This window comes from Schistocerca gregaria, chromosome 6 (assembly GCF_023897955.1).
Source record: "Schistocerca gregaria isolate iqSchGreg1 chromosome 6, iqSchGreg1.2, whole genome shotgun sequence".
NCBI classification, from domain to species: domain Eukaryota; kingdom Metazoa; phylum Arthropoda; class Insecta; order Orthoptera; family Acrididae; genus Schistocerca; species Schistocerca gregaria.
This window is the reverse complement of record NC_064925.1, coordinates 291,481,514-291,500,853: the sequence shown is the minus strand read 5'-3', so window position 1 is coordinate 291,500,853 and position 19,340 is coordinate 291,481,514. Positions and strand designations below refer to the sequence as shown.

The 19,340-nt window shown below is 39.2% G+C and overlaps 1 protein-coding gene across 3 annotated transcripts in view; it reads left to right on the top strand.

Moving 5' to 3' along the window:
* The window catches only part of LOC126279063 (protein lethal(2)denticleless), a 64,898-nt gene that overhangs the window by 26,580 nt on the left and 18,978 nt on the right, over positions 1 to 19,340 (top strand). For all 3 annotated transcript variants that reach the window (XM_049979499.1, XM_049979501.1, XM_049979500.1), the window contains exons 3-7: positions 5,496 to 5,705; positions 5,791 to 5,979; positions 8,026 to 8,142; positions 9,992 to 10,118; positions 10,198 to 10,403. In XM_049979499.1, the coding sequence (XP_049835456.1) occupies positions 5,496 to 5,705; positions 5,791 to 5,979; positions 8,026 to 8,142; positions 9,992 to 10,118; positions 10,198 to 10,403 (849 nt within the window). The remainder of the gene's footprint in view (positions 1 to 5,495; positions 5,706 to 5,790; positions 5,980 to 8,025; positions 8,143 to 9,991; positions 10,119 to 10,197; positions 10,404 to 19,340) is intronic.

The following is a 19,340-nucleotide window of genomic DNA, read 5'->3' as shown; positions in this document are numbered from 1 at the left end:
GAACAAGGTTAACTTAAAAAACATTTAAGATTTAATAGAAACAAATGGAGAGTCATTGAATGTGATGAATACAGTATTAATTTCAACTGGGATGCTACTGATAAGAGGGCACTTTGGGGCGTTCATGATCAACTTTAGTTTGCTCTCCACAGTAACATTTCCAACCCCAACTGTAGTTAATGCACAGTGATTTGTAATTTATTTCTAAATCCAACAGTCTTTTGATGGAAAGAAGTCTCCTCCATAATAAATGGTTTTCTTGACCATGATGGTCGGTTGACATCAACAAAGCATCCACATCAGCCAGGTTATTGATAAGAAGTACAGTTTCAAAGAGTCTTAAATGTTCATTTAGTGAGAATGTACTGGACAAACAATGGGAGAAAGGTTACCATGGGCACATAGTAAATGAGGTATTTAATTATTTAAGCAACATTTTTGCAACAGTAGGAATCCCATTTTTCTTTGCAAATTGTCAGAGGTAATTACAGTGAAAGCCAGTAGAAAGGGCGGTGACATTTGGTTTTCCAAGTATCCTTGCCAAGAAGAAAGAGCATTATTGAACACAGAGGACTAACTCTAATAAAGATGTTTACCAATTCCGTCCAAGCAATATTGCTGAATTCTTTACCATTCATCAAAAGATAAAATCCATGCACTACATATAAAAAATGCAAAATTCCAAGAATCAAGTCAAAGCGGTTTAGATTATAATTATGCACAAAACAAAAAAAAAAAAAGGACTAATGCAAATGTACTCAGTTCCCTGATGACAGCCGTTGCCAGTCAGATGTTCGAGTAACGTCATTAGCTGTGAAATTTAGTGACTCTTTCCTAACAGCAAAAGATTTGACCAGTCTAAGCAGGTATGTTAGATTTATTCTGCAGATCTGGCATATACCACTAGTAGACATCAGCTACCCCAACTAAACTGTGAATGAGGATGTAACTCACTGAATAGTAGCAACACTTTGGGCTGTGATTGTGTTCCAACAATAGTAATGAAATACTGTTGTTTTGGCCACGTAGTATGTAGGAGTCTTTACAACAGAATAAGTGTGTCACACTGATTTGTGTTAACTGCTAGTTTTGAACAGCAATTCATAGGCCTACTTGTTAGTAAGAGGAATGAATGTTCTATCCTGGGTAGCTTTGTTGTAAAATGTTGGTAGCCTGCTTAGTTGAGTGGGAAGTATTGTATCTGGTTTTACAAAGTGTCAGCTTTGACTAGTAACATTAATGGTCAATATAAGTCACTCATTAAAATCTAATATACTTAAAGTAGAAGCTGTAACAAAATTATAATTATTTTCCTGACTCCACTTCCTCACACTTCCCCAACTGAAAACCAAACTTTCATACTGTTCGAGAGACTAGCTAACTGTGACTCACATGATATAAAGTCAGCTTTCTCAAAGTAAAAGAAATGTGAAAATTTGAACATTCGCATAATGAGCCACTGATTTTATTCCTTCCTTTTTGCAGCATGATATCCAGCAACCTAGGCAGACTCCTGGGCAGATGAGATATAAGACTTATTTTTTATTTATTTTATTTATTTATTTATTTATTTATTTAACCTGGCAAGGTTAGGGCCATCAGGCCCTCTCTTACATCTAACCAGGCATTCTACTTATTTTACAGTCATATGTTTTAGTAGGCATGTTAAACTACATCTAATACAAAAAGTGAGATAAACAATTAGAAAGGTACCCCTCGAAAAATAAATTATTGAAGAGAAAGATTTTAGATAGGAGTGCTGGCAGCAGGGAGTATGAGGGAGACTCATGGTGAAGGGAGGAGAAGAATAGAGAGACATGATGAAACATAATTAAGGAAAATATAAAGGAAAAGAAGACTGCGTAGCTAATAGAGATAGATGAAGAGGAGGGCATCTCAGGAGCAAGATAGGAGACGCTAGCTTTGCTATTTGACAGATGAGAGGATTGGCCTTGCACATTAATTTTGTGGAGAATTTTATGCGGATGATAGTCGGAAATGCTTCAACTTCTTCTTAAAAGCAACAGGAGATTGAATTTTCCTCAAGGTAAGGGGCAGTTTGTTCCAGAGGCGGACAGCGGCAACTGAGAAGGAGTTTGCAAAAGTTTTTGTTTTGTGAGTGGGCACAGTTAGGATACCAGATAAGAGTGACCTCGTGTTTCGATTATGATGGCATGACAGGTTTTTAATCTCTGAAGCTAGGTACAGGGGTGCTTGCGCGACTAGGAGTCGGTGAAGTAGACATAGAGTGTGGTAGTCACGCAGTTTGTCCGGCCGCAGCCACCCTGGCTCGGAGTATGAAGCACTAACATGATCATATCGGCGAATGTTGCAGGTGTAATGCACACAGGCATTCATGGTTAGCTCTAGCCGTCTTTTGCTTTCACTACTCATGCCTTGTTGAATCACATCACAATAGTGGAGGTTCGGTAGAACGAGTGCTTGCACGAGCTGGCGTTTCAAGTCCTGTGGGAATATGTTCCGAAACTTTTTGAGAGCATAGAGACAAGCAGACGTCTTTCGGCACACTGCGACTGTATTCTCCGCCCAGTTGAGATGCTTGTCCAAAGTTACACCAAAGTTCTTCACTGTTTTCTGATATGGTATTGGAGTACCTTCGAGCAGAATAGGAGGTAGCCGTTCGCGGAAATCTGAACTTATTAATTTCTGATGGGCTATTAAGATTACTTGCGTCTTTTTTGCATTTAATATAAGCCCCAGGTTTTTCGCCCATGTCACTACTGAAGACAGATCATCATTCATGAGAGCGATTGCAGTGTTTACGTCTTCAGGTCTGACGCTTAGGTAGAGCTGGAGGTTGTCGGCATAGAAATGATGTTTACAGGAGGACAAAACCGGCGAAATGTCGTTGACATATAAAGAAAACAAAAGTGGTCCTAAGACTGATCCTTGTGGCACTCCCGAAGAAACGTGTTTCCAGGAAGATTTTTCATTTGCGCAGACAACACATTGCTGTCTGTCTTTTAAGTAGCTTTCAAACCATCTCATTGCACTATCAGAGAAATTAAGCTGTTGCATTTTTCTGAGTAATATGTCAAAGTTAACAGTGTCAAAAGCTTTGCTGAAGTCCAGTAGCGTCAATATTGTTGCCTTCCGATTGTCGATGGCATATTTCAGGTCATCAGTTACTTTAATTAGAGCAGTGTTTGTGCTGTGATGTTTACGGAAACCGGATTGAAATTTGTCATATAGACTGAATTCATGCAAGTGTTCAGTGATTTGGTCATGAACAATATATTCAAGTGCTTTGGAAACAGCAGGCAGTATGCTAATTGGTCGGTAATCACTAGGCAGTTGCGGGTTTTCGATCTTAGGGATGGGTCAAATTATGCTTCTTTTCCATGCAGTGAGGTATATTCCGTTCACGAGGGAAAAATTAAATATGTCAGTTAAGACAGGTACTAAGATATCGGCAACATTCTTAATCATGGTTATACCGATACTGTCGTTGCCTATTGCATCATAAGAGATTCTCATTATTGCTTTTCTAGCCGTATTTGTTGTTACATGTTTTAGATGGAAGGTATCGTTGTTAGTTATCCTGTTTGGGGATTCTTGTGGACAGTAATTATCAGCCATGCTGGTATTCAGAGGTGCAGAGAAGAATTCATTTAATTCGTTAGCTGACACATGAAAAGTAGTTTCCGATTTTGCCTTTCCGACCCCCAAGCTACGGAGATTCTTCCATAGAGTTGTGGGTGTCAGATCACTGCATACAAGGGAGCGAGCGTGCCTGATTTTGGCATTGCGAATGCATTGTTTCACTCTGTTCCATAGCTTTCTATATTCTTCGAAACGCTTGGGTTTCGGATCTGCCTTGAAACGCCTGTGGGCAGCATCCCTATTAGTCATCATTTGACGTAATTCAGCTGTCAGCCATGGAGCAGGAGATTTTCTTACACGGACTGTGCGCACAGGTGCATGTTTGTCATAGAGGGCAGTGAGTTTATCACCAAGTTCATTAATTTTGCCGTCGATTGTAGGTTATCTGATTATTTGATGCCATGAGATTTCTGAGCAATCGGCTGTTAGAGTGTCAAGGTCAATACGTTTCATGTTCCTACAAGTTACGTAACGAGATTTGATCCTTGGGGGCTGCACAGAGTAGGCCAGGAATATTACATCATGTGCTGAGAGGCCAGGGGCCGATGATTGACCAACATCTCTTACTTTGTCAGTCGGTTTCGTTGCGATCATGTCTATAAGAGTATGACTGTGCGCCGTATGGTGTGTAGGTTGTAATGGAAGAATTAAGAAGATAAAGGGGATACTACGCCTCTTTAAGGACAGTCGAGGCTCAGGATTGCTGAGATTTATAACATCTCTTTTGAGTGCAGTAGCAATTACATCAGTCAGTCCATCTGTACTATTTCTGACTGCTAAGTAGAATATCAGTGGCATATTAAAAATCGAGATTTGGAGAATCCGCAATTGCTGAGCATAGCTGTACAAACAAACAGAAAATATTCTTTGATGAAAGAAAAGTTTTGTCCCATGTTCCTTCATAGTGGGATTCTGAAATTAAAGAGGCTCCAGAAATAAGAATGTGTGAGAACAACTTCAACCATGACAGCATATACAATCTTAGTGGTGCATGGAAGTAAGCTCTCTGTGTAGAGAAGAGGCAGAGATATTCATTGCAATGTTCACGCTTCTACAGGGGCGGTGACAGCACCACGCAGATTCTGACATTGCTCCTGATGAAGATGACGGAGGTAATTGTTGAAAGCTTGCAGTTTTACCCTAAGTTGCTGCAGCAAGAAGTCTGAGAATGTTTTATATAACAGTGCCATCACGAAAGACTTCGTTTTTATGACACCTTTAAACTTAACCTAATCCCCTGGCTACGCTGCAGATTGGCCTGCCTGAGAGAGTGGCTGAGCAGGGGGGGGGGGGGGGGGGGTTCTGTTCTACTTGCACATGGATGATGTCACACAGCCATAATTACCTTGCAGATCAAATGTGACACCTGCTATCAGTAGATTTAGTTGACTCAACTGTTGCAAAGGGAATGATATGCTAAGGAATGTGTGAGCACTGAAGCCTTCAGTTTCTTTTGGTGTTTCCTCTTCGTTGTACATGTAATGGGCCAGTGTACTGTGTTGCAAGAATTGTGGTGTATTTGAAGACATTTACATTCTAATGATATAGTTACATTTTGTTACATCTTTTGTGGTCGGAAATAAATATTGATGAAATTTACTATTGGGCATTGTGGGGCAGTAGGATGTCCAGTGAAGTAACAGGCATATCAGATTATAACGAGGTGATGTCGTCGTAAAGGCTATTTTGTGCGGAATATGTGGCTTGAGTTTCAGATGTTATTAGCATGTTTAATGTGTGATATTTTTACTGTAACATTTATTGTAACAAAGTTTCATATTGTAATTGTAATTGCTTTTTGTGATCATATTTTAATCTCCTAGGGAAGTTTTATTAAAGTAATATCTTTGAATTTTTGTTTTGTTTCAAAGGGGCTTCTGTCAGTTATGACTTCGCTATTAAGCGTTTGAAGTGCTATGAAACAGGAGACTCTAGAGGCTCTTCTGCTGTTGTACCACCTACATTTGCCTGCAGATTTTGTGGTGTAACTAACTATGAGTATCTTCTGGCATTGGCAGATGAAGATGGAAAGATTGCTATCCAGAACACAAGACTCAAAACCAAGAGTAATCTGATGGAAGGTATGCTGTGTCAGATTTCTTGTAGTTTATTATTGTTCTATTTTGTGAACTCATTTTTAAGAGTATATTGTCATTGTTTTCCCAGGATCACAAGCCCACAATAACGCAATATTTGACGTTGCTTGGATGGATGGGGAATTCAAATTGGTTAGTGTATCTGGCGACCACACTGCAGTTCTCTGGGATGTTTCCAACTCTCAGATGAAGGAAATTGGGAAATTTGAGTCTCACACCCGCAGTGTTAAGACAGTAACTTTCAAGCCAAAGGACAAAGGTTGGTTTAGAGAAAAAAATTGTTGCTGTTGTTGCAGTAATAGTTGCATGTGGTTCTTCAGGGAACACTGATTACTTAACAGTAATGGCACCATTAATCTGATGGTCTTTGAATTAAATAAAACTTGTTTTCTCTTGATGACTCCTCTCGAGGAACATTGTTTTTATGGTTTATGAATTAGGAGTCAAAATTACTGGCCGGGTAATGTACCTTCACGAGGTAAAATGTGTAGCACATCCAATAGATATATGTAAAAGTGATCAGAGGCAAATTATTTTGCTGTTGTGGTTGGTGTTATAATAGAATAAGGCAATTCTTTTGTTTACTGTTGATAACTTGGAGATGGCATGGTGATACAAAATTTCTGTGAGAGCACTTTGACCCCCTTGACCAAAATTCTGGATTCGACTCTGAAAGTGGCACACTATCCTATTGCTTTCTTTGGGAGGAGAGGTTGGAGAAGGTAAAAAAGGAGTGGTAAGTGGCTCAGATCCCTGTATGAAAGGATGCACCTGTAGTGATGGAGAGGATAGACAAAGTACTATGGTTTGTTAGATCCTCTCAGCTTAGATAAACAGTGATGTCATTTATGCGGTGAATGTGGTGTCATTTATGCGGTGAATGAAGCATACCAGCAACAGAAATATTAGATTTCACGTAAAGCAAAACTATTTCTGAACTGAAACTCTTATCAGATCAAAAATATATTAACTTACAAGTTAGTCAGGGACAAACATTAGGATCAATACTGAAACTTCCTGGCAGATTAAAACTGTGTGCCTGACCGAGACTCGAACTCGGGACCTTTGCCTTTCGCGGGCAAGTGCTCTACCAACTGAGCTACCGAAGCACGACTCACGTCCGGTACTCACAGCTTTACTTCTGCCAGTTTCCGTCTCCTACCTTCCAAACTTTACAGAAGCTCTTCTGCGAACCTTGCAGAACTAGCACTCCTGAAAGAAAGGATACTGTGGAGACATGGCTTAGCCACAGCCTGGAGGATGTTTCCAGAATGAGATTTTCACTCTGCAGCGGAGTGTGCGCTGATATGAAACTTTCTGTGTGCCGGGCACACAGTTTTAATCTGCCAGGAAGTTTCATATCAGCGCACACTCCGCTGCAGAGTGAAAATCTCATTCAGGATCAATACTGTTGTGCATATGCATCATTTCCAGTGAACATCAGAAAAGAAACAAAATTCTTCTTGTGGATTACAGCTTTTGTCAAAAGGCAAGAATGTTGATAAAGGAAACACACACAAGATATTCTATGAAATGGAAAATTGTGCACTTTACAAAACCCAAAAACCTGATATATCAAGACTGTAGTGTCAGTGAGTCACACATGGTATCAGTCAATTCGTACAAATACCTGGTCTAATAATGTTTGAATCTATGAAAGAGAATAATCATATAGATTTAGTAGGCAAAGAAGATGGCCACCTATGAATAGTTGGTTGGATACTATAAGCCTATAAGCTTAAAAACAGTTGTGCAACCCATACTACAATATTGTTGATGTATGTGGGACACTTACCAAATAAGATGAAAATAAGATGAATAGGGGTTGTAGAATGCATACAAAGATGGGCAGACTGAGGCGTTATTCCCATAGTGACCATGAAGACAAGATTACACTAATTGCAATGTGTAGAGAGACAGTTAGGGAGTGCTCCATATGTAAATATGATGGGGAGAAACCGTACCACGTGGTACAGTGGGAATTTTTGTGCTGTGCACTTCATAGAGTTGCAGATTAGACGTAGGATGATGTCCCATGCCAGTCAGTTGTTTTTTCTTTCAACATTGAAAAAAAGTAGTACTAGGTCAGCATAGTGTACTGGAGAGCTTCTATAGCACTTGCAAAGTAGAATTGAAGTTGTAAAGGTGAGCCAGGAGTGCGATAGATTGGCCATAACAGTACCTATGAAAGCTAAAGGCCCACATCAGAGTTCCATATTGATACACTGTTTTGGTCTGTCAGCATGTTTCATGGTTCACATAAGTTTTTAAAAATATTTACATAATGTTATTTTTTGTTGTACAGCAATTTTTGCTACTGGAGGAAGAGATGGAATGATCATGATATGGGATGCACGCACAGCCAGTGGATCTCGCCAGTGTAAACCTGATAATTACATATCAAATAGCCATCATCTACCAGGTACTTGCTTTTTCCAATTATACTTTCCAGTTCTGATGTGTAAATATGACAATTCCCAACTGCTGATGTGTCATTAAAGTTAACTGCATGAACATATTTACATTAATATTTCTAATACACCCAGAAATGAAATAAGTGTAGGTCCCAAAAAGCGCACAGTAAAACCTCAGCCATTATCAAGTGTCATAGCATTTGTCAGCATCTTGTTGCTGTATGTAAAGTAGTATCTCTCTCTCTCTCTCTCTCTCTCTCTCTCTCTCTCTCTCTCTCTCTCTCATGCAAATGCAACTCACCACACCAACTGCAGTCTAAGGTAACTGAAACTGGTTTGTCTTTTTGTTGTGCCTATCTGTGACTCAGCATTTCCATTATATGGTGAGTAGCAACTTTCCTTTTCTTAATATTGTCACATTCCATCCTGGATTTTCCATTGTTTGACTTTATTATTGATGTTTAATCCTATGGTGAACACCTGGAACATTGTGTGGCTACTTGTTCTGGTTGAATAGTCATGTTGGAAGTTAGACAGACATCAGCATAACTCTTTGACACCATCAGAGCACGTGGACCCTCTTGCAGGGCGCTGAACTAGCTGTCGGTATACATTGCTGCTGCGCATTTACTGTGGAAGAGAATAGAAGCTTTCGAAATGTTGTGCTACAGAAGAATGCTGAAGATTAGATGGGTAGATCACATAAATAATGAGGAAGTATTGAATAGGATTGGAGAGAGGAGAAGTTTGTGGCACAACTTGACTAGAAGAAGGGATCGATTGGTAGGACATGTTCTGAGGCATAAAGGGATCGCCAATTTAGCATTGGAGGGCAGCATGGAGGGTAAAAATCGTAGAGGGAGACCAAGAGATGACTACACCAAGCAGATTCAGAAGGATGTAGGTTGCAGTAGGTACTGGGAGATGAAGAAGCTTGCACCGGATAGAGTAGCATGGAGAGCTGCATCAAACCAGTCTCAGGACTGAAGACCACAACAACAACAACAACAACATTGAGTAAATTGGAGGAAGCTTAACGGAACAGGAGTACTAGCATAAGTAAAATTTAATTTTTTTTATGACTAACATTGAGATTATGACAGTCAAAGGAAGCAAATTTATCTGGCCAAAGATGATTATTAAGTCTAACAGAACAGCTCAACCATTTCAGATACTTAGGATTGGATAATAGTTTTGCAATAAAGAGACACATGGCCTAAAATCTTTTGATGTGTTAGGGACACAATCGAGAAGAGTTTTGGAACAAGCAGATGAGAATAATGCTCAAACTTACGTAAGTGATTATAGTGCCAGTGTTACTGTTATGTGAGTGAATATTAGACATAAATAAAACAGGTCAGAAGAGTACAGAGAAGAGATTCCTTAGAAGTGTCATAGGATGCTTATTTCTGCATCTGGGAAATGAAGATATCAAGTAGGGACTTCATGTCCCACTATCATTTCCTACATCGCTGTGCCAGTGTGAATGATCCTTGGGAAGAAGACTTATCAATAAATCTTAGCTATCAGTTATGTGAAAGACAGCATTTACCAATATCTGCTTCACTGCTGCTGTGTTCTGTAATGTTATGATCACTAAGGTTGGCACAGACATGTAACCCTTTGTGCTTGAAGGTCCAGACTCTTACTGATTCAAAGTAATGGAGTGGATGTATCAAGAGATAATGTGTCCATTTTAATGTTGCTGTCAGCTTATTTTATTTTATTTCTGTTGTATGAAATTTTTTGCTGTAGGCCTTATCAGTAAATTTAAAGAGACTCCTATGAATTTAAAACTAGTTTTCTCATTATATAATATTATTGTTTTTCAACTTAATAAAATTTAAATACCAACAGGTCTTGCAGCAGGTACTGCTTCAAAATGTCGGAGGACTAAGTGTCTCCAGCCATCACGTGCAAATAGTGTCACAGGACTTGTATTTCAAGACGAAAATACGTTAATATCATGTGGAGCTGGAGATGGGTCAGTTAATTTACCGTAAATACTTAAAATAAAATGTCACATTATAGTCTAGTGTTTAATACCTTTACCTTTTCCACAGACAAATAAAAGTTTGGGATTTACGAAAGAATTATTCAGCATATAAGAGGGATCCTTTACCAAAACTACATTTACCGTATGCTGGAGGAACATCAAAAAATGGATTTACGGATCTGCTGCTTGATCCTGGCAATGTGAGACTATATGCGAGTTGCATGGATAACACAGTTTACTGCTACAATGTTTCTACTTATGAGAAACAACCAGGTAAAAAATATTATCTACCTTTCAGTTCTTGCATGATTAGAAGCATTTTTGATTGTATATTTCTGATGATTTTGTAAGTCATGGTATTGCAGAAGCTTAGATGTAAGAGGCATTTTGCACTTAGTTGGCACAGATTGTGGGAGTTAGTGTATGTTTTAGTGTATCATCAGAAACATGTTATTCTTTCAGAATCGTTGATTTGAATTATTCTGAAAAAAGGTGGGCTGTGGAAATTTCAATACTATAAAGAAAGTATTCATATTAATTTGAAATATAGAGGCTGATCTAAAAAGATTAATGAATTAAAAAATGGAAAAGCCAGGATGGAGCGACATTAATAATATGAAAGGAAGAGATTGCTACTCAACATATGCAGAAGGTGTGTTGAGTCGTGGACGGGCACAGTGAAAAGATGGTACACATTTAAGCTTTTGGCCAAAAGACCTTGCAAAATAGAACGCACGCGCGTGCGCGCACACACACACACACACACACACACACACACACACAAACACACACACACACACACACACACACACATTGTTTCTGGCCACTGAGGCTCGACAATGGACTGAAACTACACCTGATGGGAGTAGCAATATCACATGGATGGTGGGGATAAGGAAAAGGCAGGGCATTGGATGGGGAATGGGAGGGATAGCAAGATAGGGGTGGGGGAATGTGTAGTGCAGCTTGTAGGAACATGCAGGGACGTTGTGGGGAAGAGAGTAGGCCTGCTAGGTGCAGTTGGAGGGGGGGGGGGCAGAAAAGGAGAGAAGAAAGAAGTAAAGAAAGGGGAAAAAAGATTACTGGGTGTGTTAGTGGAATATAGAAGACTGTGTAGTGCTGAAATTGGAGCGGAGAAGGGAATAGGTGGAGGACAGGGACTAGTGACAGTTAAGGAACATGGGATGTATTGCTGGAAGAGTTCACACATGCAATTTGGAAAAGCTATGGTGGTAGGAAGGCTCCAGATGGCACGAGCTTTGAAGACATTGTGTTGGGCAGCATGTTCAACAACTAGGTGGCACTGCTGTCTCTTGGCCACAGTTTGTCAATGGCTAGTCATATTGGAAGACAACTTGTTTATTGTCATGCCTGTGTAGAAAACAGAACAGTTATTGCAGCTTACTTTGTAGATCAGATGGCTGCTTTCACAGGCAGCTCTGTGTTTGATGGGATAGGAGATGCCTGTAATTGGACTGGAGTAAGTGGTGGTGGGATGTTGTATGGATAGGTCTTGCAACTAGTTCTACTGGAGGGGAATACTCCTGTGGGTTGGGTGGTAAGTAGGCATGGCGGAGAAAGTCGTTCAGGTGCTCCAGTTGTGGGTTAGAGGGGAGTACTCATTTGTGGCCAGATAGTGGATGTGCGGGAGGTGGTAGGTGATGGGAGAGACACGGCACAGGGAATCTGTTTCTCAACATGGTTGGGAGGGTAATTTTGGTCTTTGAAGGCCTCAGTGATATCCTTGGTATATTTGAAGAGGGACTTGTCACTACAAATGTGACAACCATGTGTGGCTATGCTGTATGGAAAGGACACACATACCTCATCAAGCAATATGTAGGATATCAATAGAATGTTTTCTTTTTATCGTTGTTTTGTACCAGTCATCAACAAAGGATTAAATTACTTTTGCCTTTATAAAATTGCGGAAAATGATAACATTGCAATTTCAATTCAAGTCTGTCAGAACATCACTAGAGTTAACAAAACTGTCAGAAAAATTGTTCAGTATGTAATCCCAGTCTGCTTTATGAAACACACTCAAGGAACTGCAAGCCAGACAGTACTGTAATTAGAGATTGTTTGCTTACAATAACTTTCATAAATGGACAGAGCAGGCTGTTTTAAAAAGAAAAGAATACTTCTGAAGTAATTTAAAGTAACTGTCGAACCAAATATTTTTAGGGATAAAAATTTAATGAGTTTCACACAATTGCCGGTAAATTACAGTGACTTGCTCTAACCCCTACTCATGCCTGCCTCTCTGTTCCCACTGTTGTATCAGTTTGTCGGGAAGATGACAGGAAAAACTTTTTTCTCTACTACAGTTTGAAATGGGTGAGCCTTGTACTACCCAGTAGTCAGTGTTAACAAACAGATTAGTCGTAAAGTCTGTGGAAAAGAAATTTGACAGACTATTTTTGTTATTTCGATGATGTAGAGTGCATATGACAAAGTTCCTTTATCAGGAGAGCAAAGTGGAGATGATCTCCCCTGCTGTTGAGTGTTGTGGTGATGTCTGATGTCTACATAGCAAAGTCTTATACGATTCAATTACTAAAGGCCCTCCACATTAGTGATAAGGTTCACCATGTAGACTTTTGTAGTTTTATCCTCAACAGGAGAGCATAAGACAGTTATTTCCTGTCACAATTGTTGTTCAGTGATAGGCAACTTTCCATTTAATGCCTTTAGACTGAACCTGCAGCAGCAGTTAACCAGGTGAATGGCAACTGAGTGGTGCTCATGCTGCGCATAAAGATTCACACCTACCATTGTGCTTCCTGCGCTCTGTTTGTATCCATGTAGACTGCACAAGAAATGGTCTTTGCATTGTGCTACCATGTAGTTTTTAATTATGAACTACACTCCTGGAAATTGAAATAAGAACACCGTGAATTCATTGTCCCAGGAAGGGGAAACTTTATTGACACATTCCTGGGGTCAGATACATCACATGATCACACTGACAGAACCACAGGCACATAGACACAGGCAACAGAGCATGCACAATGTCGACACTAGTACAGTGTATATCCACCTTTCGCAGCAATGCAGGCTGCTATTCTCCCATGGAGACGATCGTAGAGATGCTGGATGTAGTCCTGTGGAACGGCTTGCCATGCCATTTCCACCTGGCGCCTCAGTTGGACCAGCGTTCGTGCTGGACGTGCAGACCGCGTGAGACGACGCTTCATCCAGTCCCAAACATGCTCAATGGGGGACAGATCCGGAGATCTTGCTGGCCAGGGTAGTTGACTTACACCTTCTAGAGCACGTTGGGTGGCACGGGATACATGCGGACGTGCATTGTCCTGTTGGAACAGCAAGTTCCCTTGCCGGTCTAGGAATGGTAGAACGATGGGTTCGATGACGCTTTGGATGTACCGTGCAATATTCAGTGTCCCCTCGACGATCACCAGAGGTGTACGGCCAGTGTAGGAGATCGCTCCCCACACCATGATGCCGGTTGTTGGTCCTGTGTGCCTCGATCGTATGCAGTCCTGATTGTGGCGCTCACCTGCACGGCGCCAAACACGCATACGACCATCATTGGCAACAAGGCAGAAGCGACTCTCATCGCTGAAGACGACACGTCTCCATTCGTTCCTCCATTCACGCCTGTGGCGACACCACTGGAGGCGGGCTGCACGATGTTGGGGCGTGAGCGGAAGACGGCCTAACGGTGTGCGGGACCGTAGCCCACCTTCATGGAGATAGTTGCGAATGGTCCTCGCCGATACCCCAGGAGCAACAGTGTCCCTAATTTGCTGGGAAGTGGCGGTGCGGTCCCCTATGGCACTGCGTAGGATCCTACGGTCTTGGCGTGCATCCGTGCGTCGCTGCGGTCCGGTCCCAGGTCGAAGGGCACGTGCACCTTCCGCCGACCACTGGTGACAACATCGATGTACTGTGGAGACCTCACGCCCCATGTGTTGAGCAATTCGGTAGTACGTCCACCCGACCTCCCGCATGCCCACTATACGTCCTCACTCAAAGTCCGTCAACTGCACATATGGTTCACGTCCACGCTGTCGCGGCATGCTACCAGTGCTAAAGACTGCGATGGAGCTCCATATGCCACGGCAAACTGGCTGACACTGACGGCGGCAGTGCACAAATGCTGCGCAGCTAGCGCCATTCGACGGCCAACACCGCGGTTCCTGGTGTGTCCGCTGTGCCGTGCGTGTGATCATTGCTTGTACAGCCCTCTCGCAGTGTCCGGAGCAAGTATGGTGGGTCTGACACACCGGTGTCAATGTGTTCTTTTTTCCATTTCCAGGAGTGTATCTGTATTTCACAACAGAGCTTTCTTTGATGCCATTCTCTGTTGAGTGTCATGCTGGTTTGGCTGCTACCTGTACTTCATTGCCCTCTGCATGCACTCTACATAGTTTTGACATGGCGAATTTCGATGATGCTTTTTTGAATGCAATGGGAGAAGAAATTGATGATTCCAGGAGAACTCGAATTTCTGATACTGATCCAGATTTCTGTGAGGTTGAATGGTCAGGTAATTAATAAGTAAAAGAAAATAATGTAGTGAAGTGTTTGAAATATTTTATCACTTGAATAAACATTTGTAAAACAATTCTGGTAATAAAAAGTATTATAAATTAATTGTAGATGAGGAAGACTGTTGAACTGTCAATTTCAAAACTGTTATTGTCAAAGAGACTTGAGACAACAGATGAGAAATTTGTATTGTGTACAATAACTTCCCACCTCCTGCTCCCTCTTTTTCAGGAAAAGGCTCATGTGAAGGCACCACTTGATAGCTTGATTATTTTTCATTGTTTATGCCAGGTGAAATAATAAAATCAGCTGTAATCATTCACATTTCCCTTGGGAAAAAGCCAAACATCAGTGGCTATTGGCCAAAAGCATCAACAGTTAAACCGTGATAGGTTCCAAACAACAATGGAAAAATATATTCCTTGTAATCAGCCTAATCTGCACCCATTGTTCAAAACTCATCCAATTTTTGACTATTTGAATAACGTTTCTTCTTTGTTTGTTCATTGTGAATATTTGACAGTTAATGAAGGATATCCAGAACCATGAAGGTAAGGGATAGGTCTCATATGTAGGCATATAGACAGTTATTTTTTCTTCACTTTACTTGCAACTGGAAGAGGAAAGTACACACAGTGATACGAGATAACCTCTGCCATGACTTGTCAATGAGGAATGTGTGACTTTTGAGGATGAGTACATTTTTGTGTTTACATGTAAAGCAGACCAAATAACTATGGCATAAACTGTTTGTAATGCTTTGACTGGATATATGCTAAGGATGGAGGTTCATGCTGGGAAAGTGGTACAGGAGCTGGGTGTTGTGGCAATTTTCGAATAAACCAATAAAAAACTACTTGGATTATTTATGGACGCACAAGACAAAGACAGTAGGCACTTGAGTGCTAAACAGAAAACTACTTCCTCAGTGTATGGTTGTAAAGCCAAGTATCAAGAAAGAACATGATTTTGCAAGAAGGGAATATCTGCTCTGTCTAAAATGGAGGGACACAAGATATGTTTTGAGGCTTTCAACTTACTGCAGTGCTACAAGATACAACTACTCTATATTCTTCTGGTTTGTGTGCAAGATATGAACACCTGCCTCCGCCACACACCGTCGGGTGGCTTGCAAAGTATGGATGTAGATGTAGATGTAGATCTAGATCTAGATCAACAATAATGTCAACTTTCCAAATATCATAGATTTATTTAAGTTGGTTGTGTTGGTAGCACGATTTACAGCTATTTTAGCACAAGAATAAACAAACTGGGAAAAGAGAGTTGATACAGTGTCGCTAAGTTCTGGTACTTTTCCATAGTAATGCTAATTCAAAGTTCTTCTGTAGGCTCAGTCATTTTAATTGTGATTTAAGGACTCTCGCGTTGGTTTATGCGAAATTAAGTGCTGTTTGCATAATATTCCAATTGTACCCCAAATTATATCTTCTAAAAGTAATTAACAAAATTGTATTTTTCATTATACAGCACAGGAATAAATTTTTGTTCCTCATCATAACAACTTGTAACTAAAGATCTCGGCAAGATAAAAGTGTATTTGCAACAATAAACCATCATATTACTTATTCAAAATCTAAAGAAAAACTGCAATGAACTCGGACAATAACTGACTACAGCTTGTGCATATTAAAAATTTTGCAGAACTCATGTATGGTTGGAGTGTTGTTTGGATGTACAGTTTTATTTTTGTTGTGATGGAAATTTAAATGTAGCAAATGTGCAATTTAGTTTTTCAAATTAAATTTTCATTTAAAATGGAAGCAGCTAGCTTTCTTTATATTCTTATTTTCAAGTATTAGTTTCCCATTTAATTCTCACCATCTAAAGATTATGAGGCAGTGCACAATAGATTATCATATTTTATCTTTCAAATAAGATTTTGTTCATTTCGTATGGTTTTGAATTTTTCAGTCTGTATTTCTTAGAAAGTATAAAATAAAAATTAACACAGTTAGAATATATTTATTCCTGTTATTGTTTATTTATTCAGAAACGAATGAATAGGACGAAGGACTTAATATTTCATAATTAAAGTTTAAATATGTTGAAAAAATCACAATATTGAAAAGTTTGCTCTTAAATTGTAGCGTTGTGACAGCAGTGATCCATGTATGTCAAGTAAATCATCAGTGAAAACATATCACAGAATACTGAACTGAAATTGTGTCAAATAGCATTAAATAAATACAATATTTGTCTGTTACCATTGCCAGTTTGGCCTATTACATGGAACCTTACAAGCAGCAGAGATAACTGTGGTCATGAGGGGAGTCAGTGACTAAAGCAAAACCAGACTTAATTCTTGATTATAATATTCACAAAGTAGGAATGGATAAGTCAGACCAAATGATTGTTTATTGTTTTTTCAAGAGAAAGCAGTTCAATTGGTGGAAATTTTTTTTCGTTTATTTGTTTGTGATGGGCATCACGTGTGCATTTGTGCTATGTAAGGAGACTCAGATTATGTATAAAAGAAAAAAAAAAATTACACCCTGTTTCTGTATCTTGTACAGTTACGGAATTCCTTTGAACACAAGGCAATGTATGATAAGATAAGATAAGATACTTTATTGTCACATAACATGTTTTTATACAATCATTCGATTGAGAACATTGGTGACTCGTCAGGCTTTAACCTAAGTTGTTACAGTATTTTATATACTACAGGAAATACGTCATACAGTTACAGTATTTTATATACTACAGGAAATACATCATACATCCATTGCTTATTATAATAAAAATACAACATTATATTTTAAATCTTTTTGTAACTCATCGAAGCATTACTACAGCCTTCACACACCTGTATAAAGTATGAATGTACTGAACGGGATACAAACCACTATATAATTCTATATATAAACATGAATATAATAGAGGGAAAACATGAATATAAAGTGAATGTGTATACTTTGGATCTATATGGCTTTGAAAGTATACCGTCTGTACTTGCATCGTTACTCCCTATTCCTATTTATAAATTCTTCTAAACTGTAACATTGCTTTTTATTCATTTAGAAATTCTTCTAGACTATAATAACATTTGCTTTTTAGGTATGTGCTAATGGTCTCCAATGTAGATTCCCCAAATATTGACCTTATCTTATTTCTGATCTTCAGAGCCATGTAATATGGAGTATTTTCATATACTGTGAGTCGGTGACAAGGTTGCATGTATTTCAATTTATGTCTAGTTTCATAGGCAAATGTGAATGTATTTCCTTCAAACACATGTGAGTTTTTCTGTTCAAAGAGAAGTAATTTCATATATGAAGATGGAAGGGATTGTCATGGAGTCCAGGCTTTTGAATAGTGGTTTGCGTGAATGTCTACTATTGGTTCCTGTCATTGCTCCGATTTTTTTTTTTTTTTTTTTTTTTTTTTTTTTTTTTTTTTTGTAGTTTGAAGATTCGAAGGAGGTTTGTCTTTTTAGCACCCCAAAATATTATTCCATATCTTATAAGTGTTATGAAATACACGTGGTATACAGTTTTCTTCACTGTTAAATCCGTTACTTTGTGTTGTACCCTCATTGCATAAACTAAACTATTTAATCTCTTCAGTAAACTGTCAACATGGTCGGTCCATTGCAAGTTTTTATTTAAAGTTATCCCAAGAAATTTTACAGAATCAACTGTGGTCAGTTCTTTACCTGAATATTCTATTTGTGATATACATTCAGTAGTTTGTTTGGTCCTGAAGTGTATGGTTTGGGTTTTTTCAAGATTTAATTTCATAGCATTATCTTTTATCCGTTGTTCAAGTTCTTATAAGGTTTGTTTCATGGTCCTTACTAATTCGTCAGTGTTTTCGCAGCAGACTACAGCAGTTGAGTCATCTGCGTAAAGTATTGTATCTGTATTTACTTTGCTAGGCATGTCATTTATGTAATATAAGAACAGAAGTGGTCCTAATATCGAGCCCTGGTGCACGTCTGCTTGAATTTCTTTCAATCTAGAGCAAGTTTTCTCTCCCTTTTGATGTATCACCACCCTTTGGTATCTGTTTTTGAGATAAAATGAAAACCATCTTACAGATTTTCCATGGAAGCCATAGGTACCCAATTTTTGGAGCAGTAGCTTATGGTTTACTGTGTCAAACACCTTTGAGAGTTTACAAAAAATACCAGATACACTTTGTTTGTTGTCAAGGCATTTACTTACTTTGGAGATTAGTTCATTTACAGCTTGTAAAGTGTTTTGTCCCTTCCTAAACCCATACTGGTTATTGAGAATAATATTACCTTCCTTATTGTAGTTTTCTAATTGATTACATACTATTCGTTCAACTATTTTAGAGAAAACTGGGGAGTATAGACACTGTGCGGAAATTTACTAAATCATCTTGTTTTCCCCTTTTTGTAGACTGGACAGACTTCAGCATATTTCAGTCTGTCTGGAAAGCAGCCCTCATCAAATGATTGGTTTATTATTTTACAGAGTTGAGGTGCAATGCTGTCACTTCCTGCCTTTATGATATTTGTTGGAATTTCATCCCAGCCCACAGATTTAAGATTTTTTAGGGATTGTATGATGTTAGCTACTTCATGAGACGATACTGCAGTAAATTTGAACTCTCTTGATTCCCGCAGTACTGCATCAGGTCTTATTTGTGGAAGTAAGAAGTTATGAATTTTCAGAATGAGATTTTCACTCTGCAGCGGAGTGT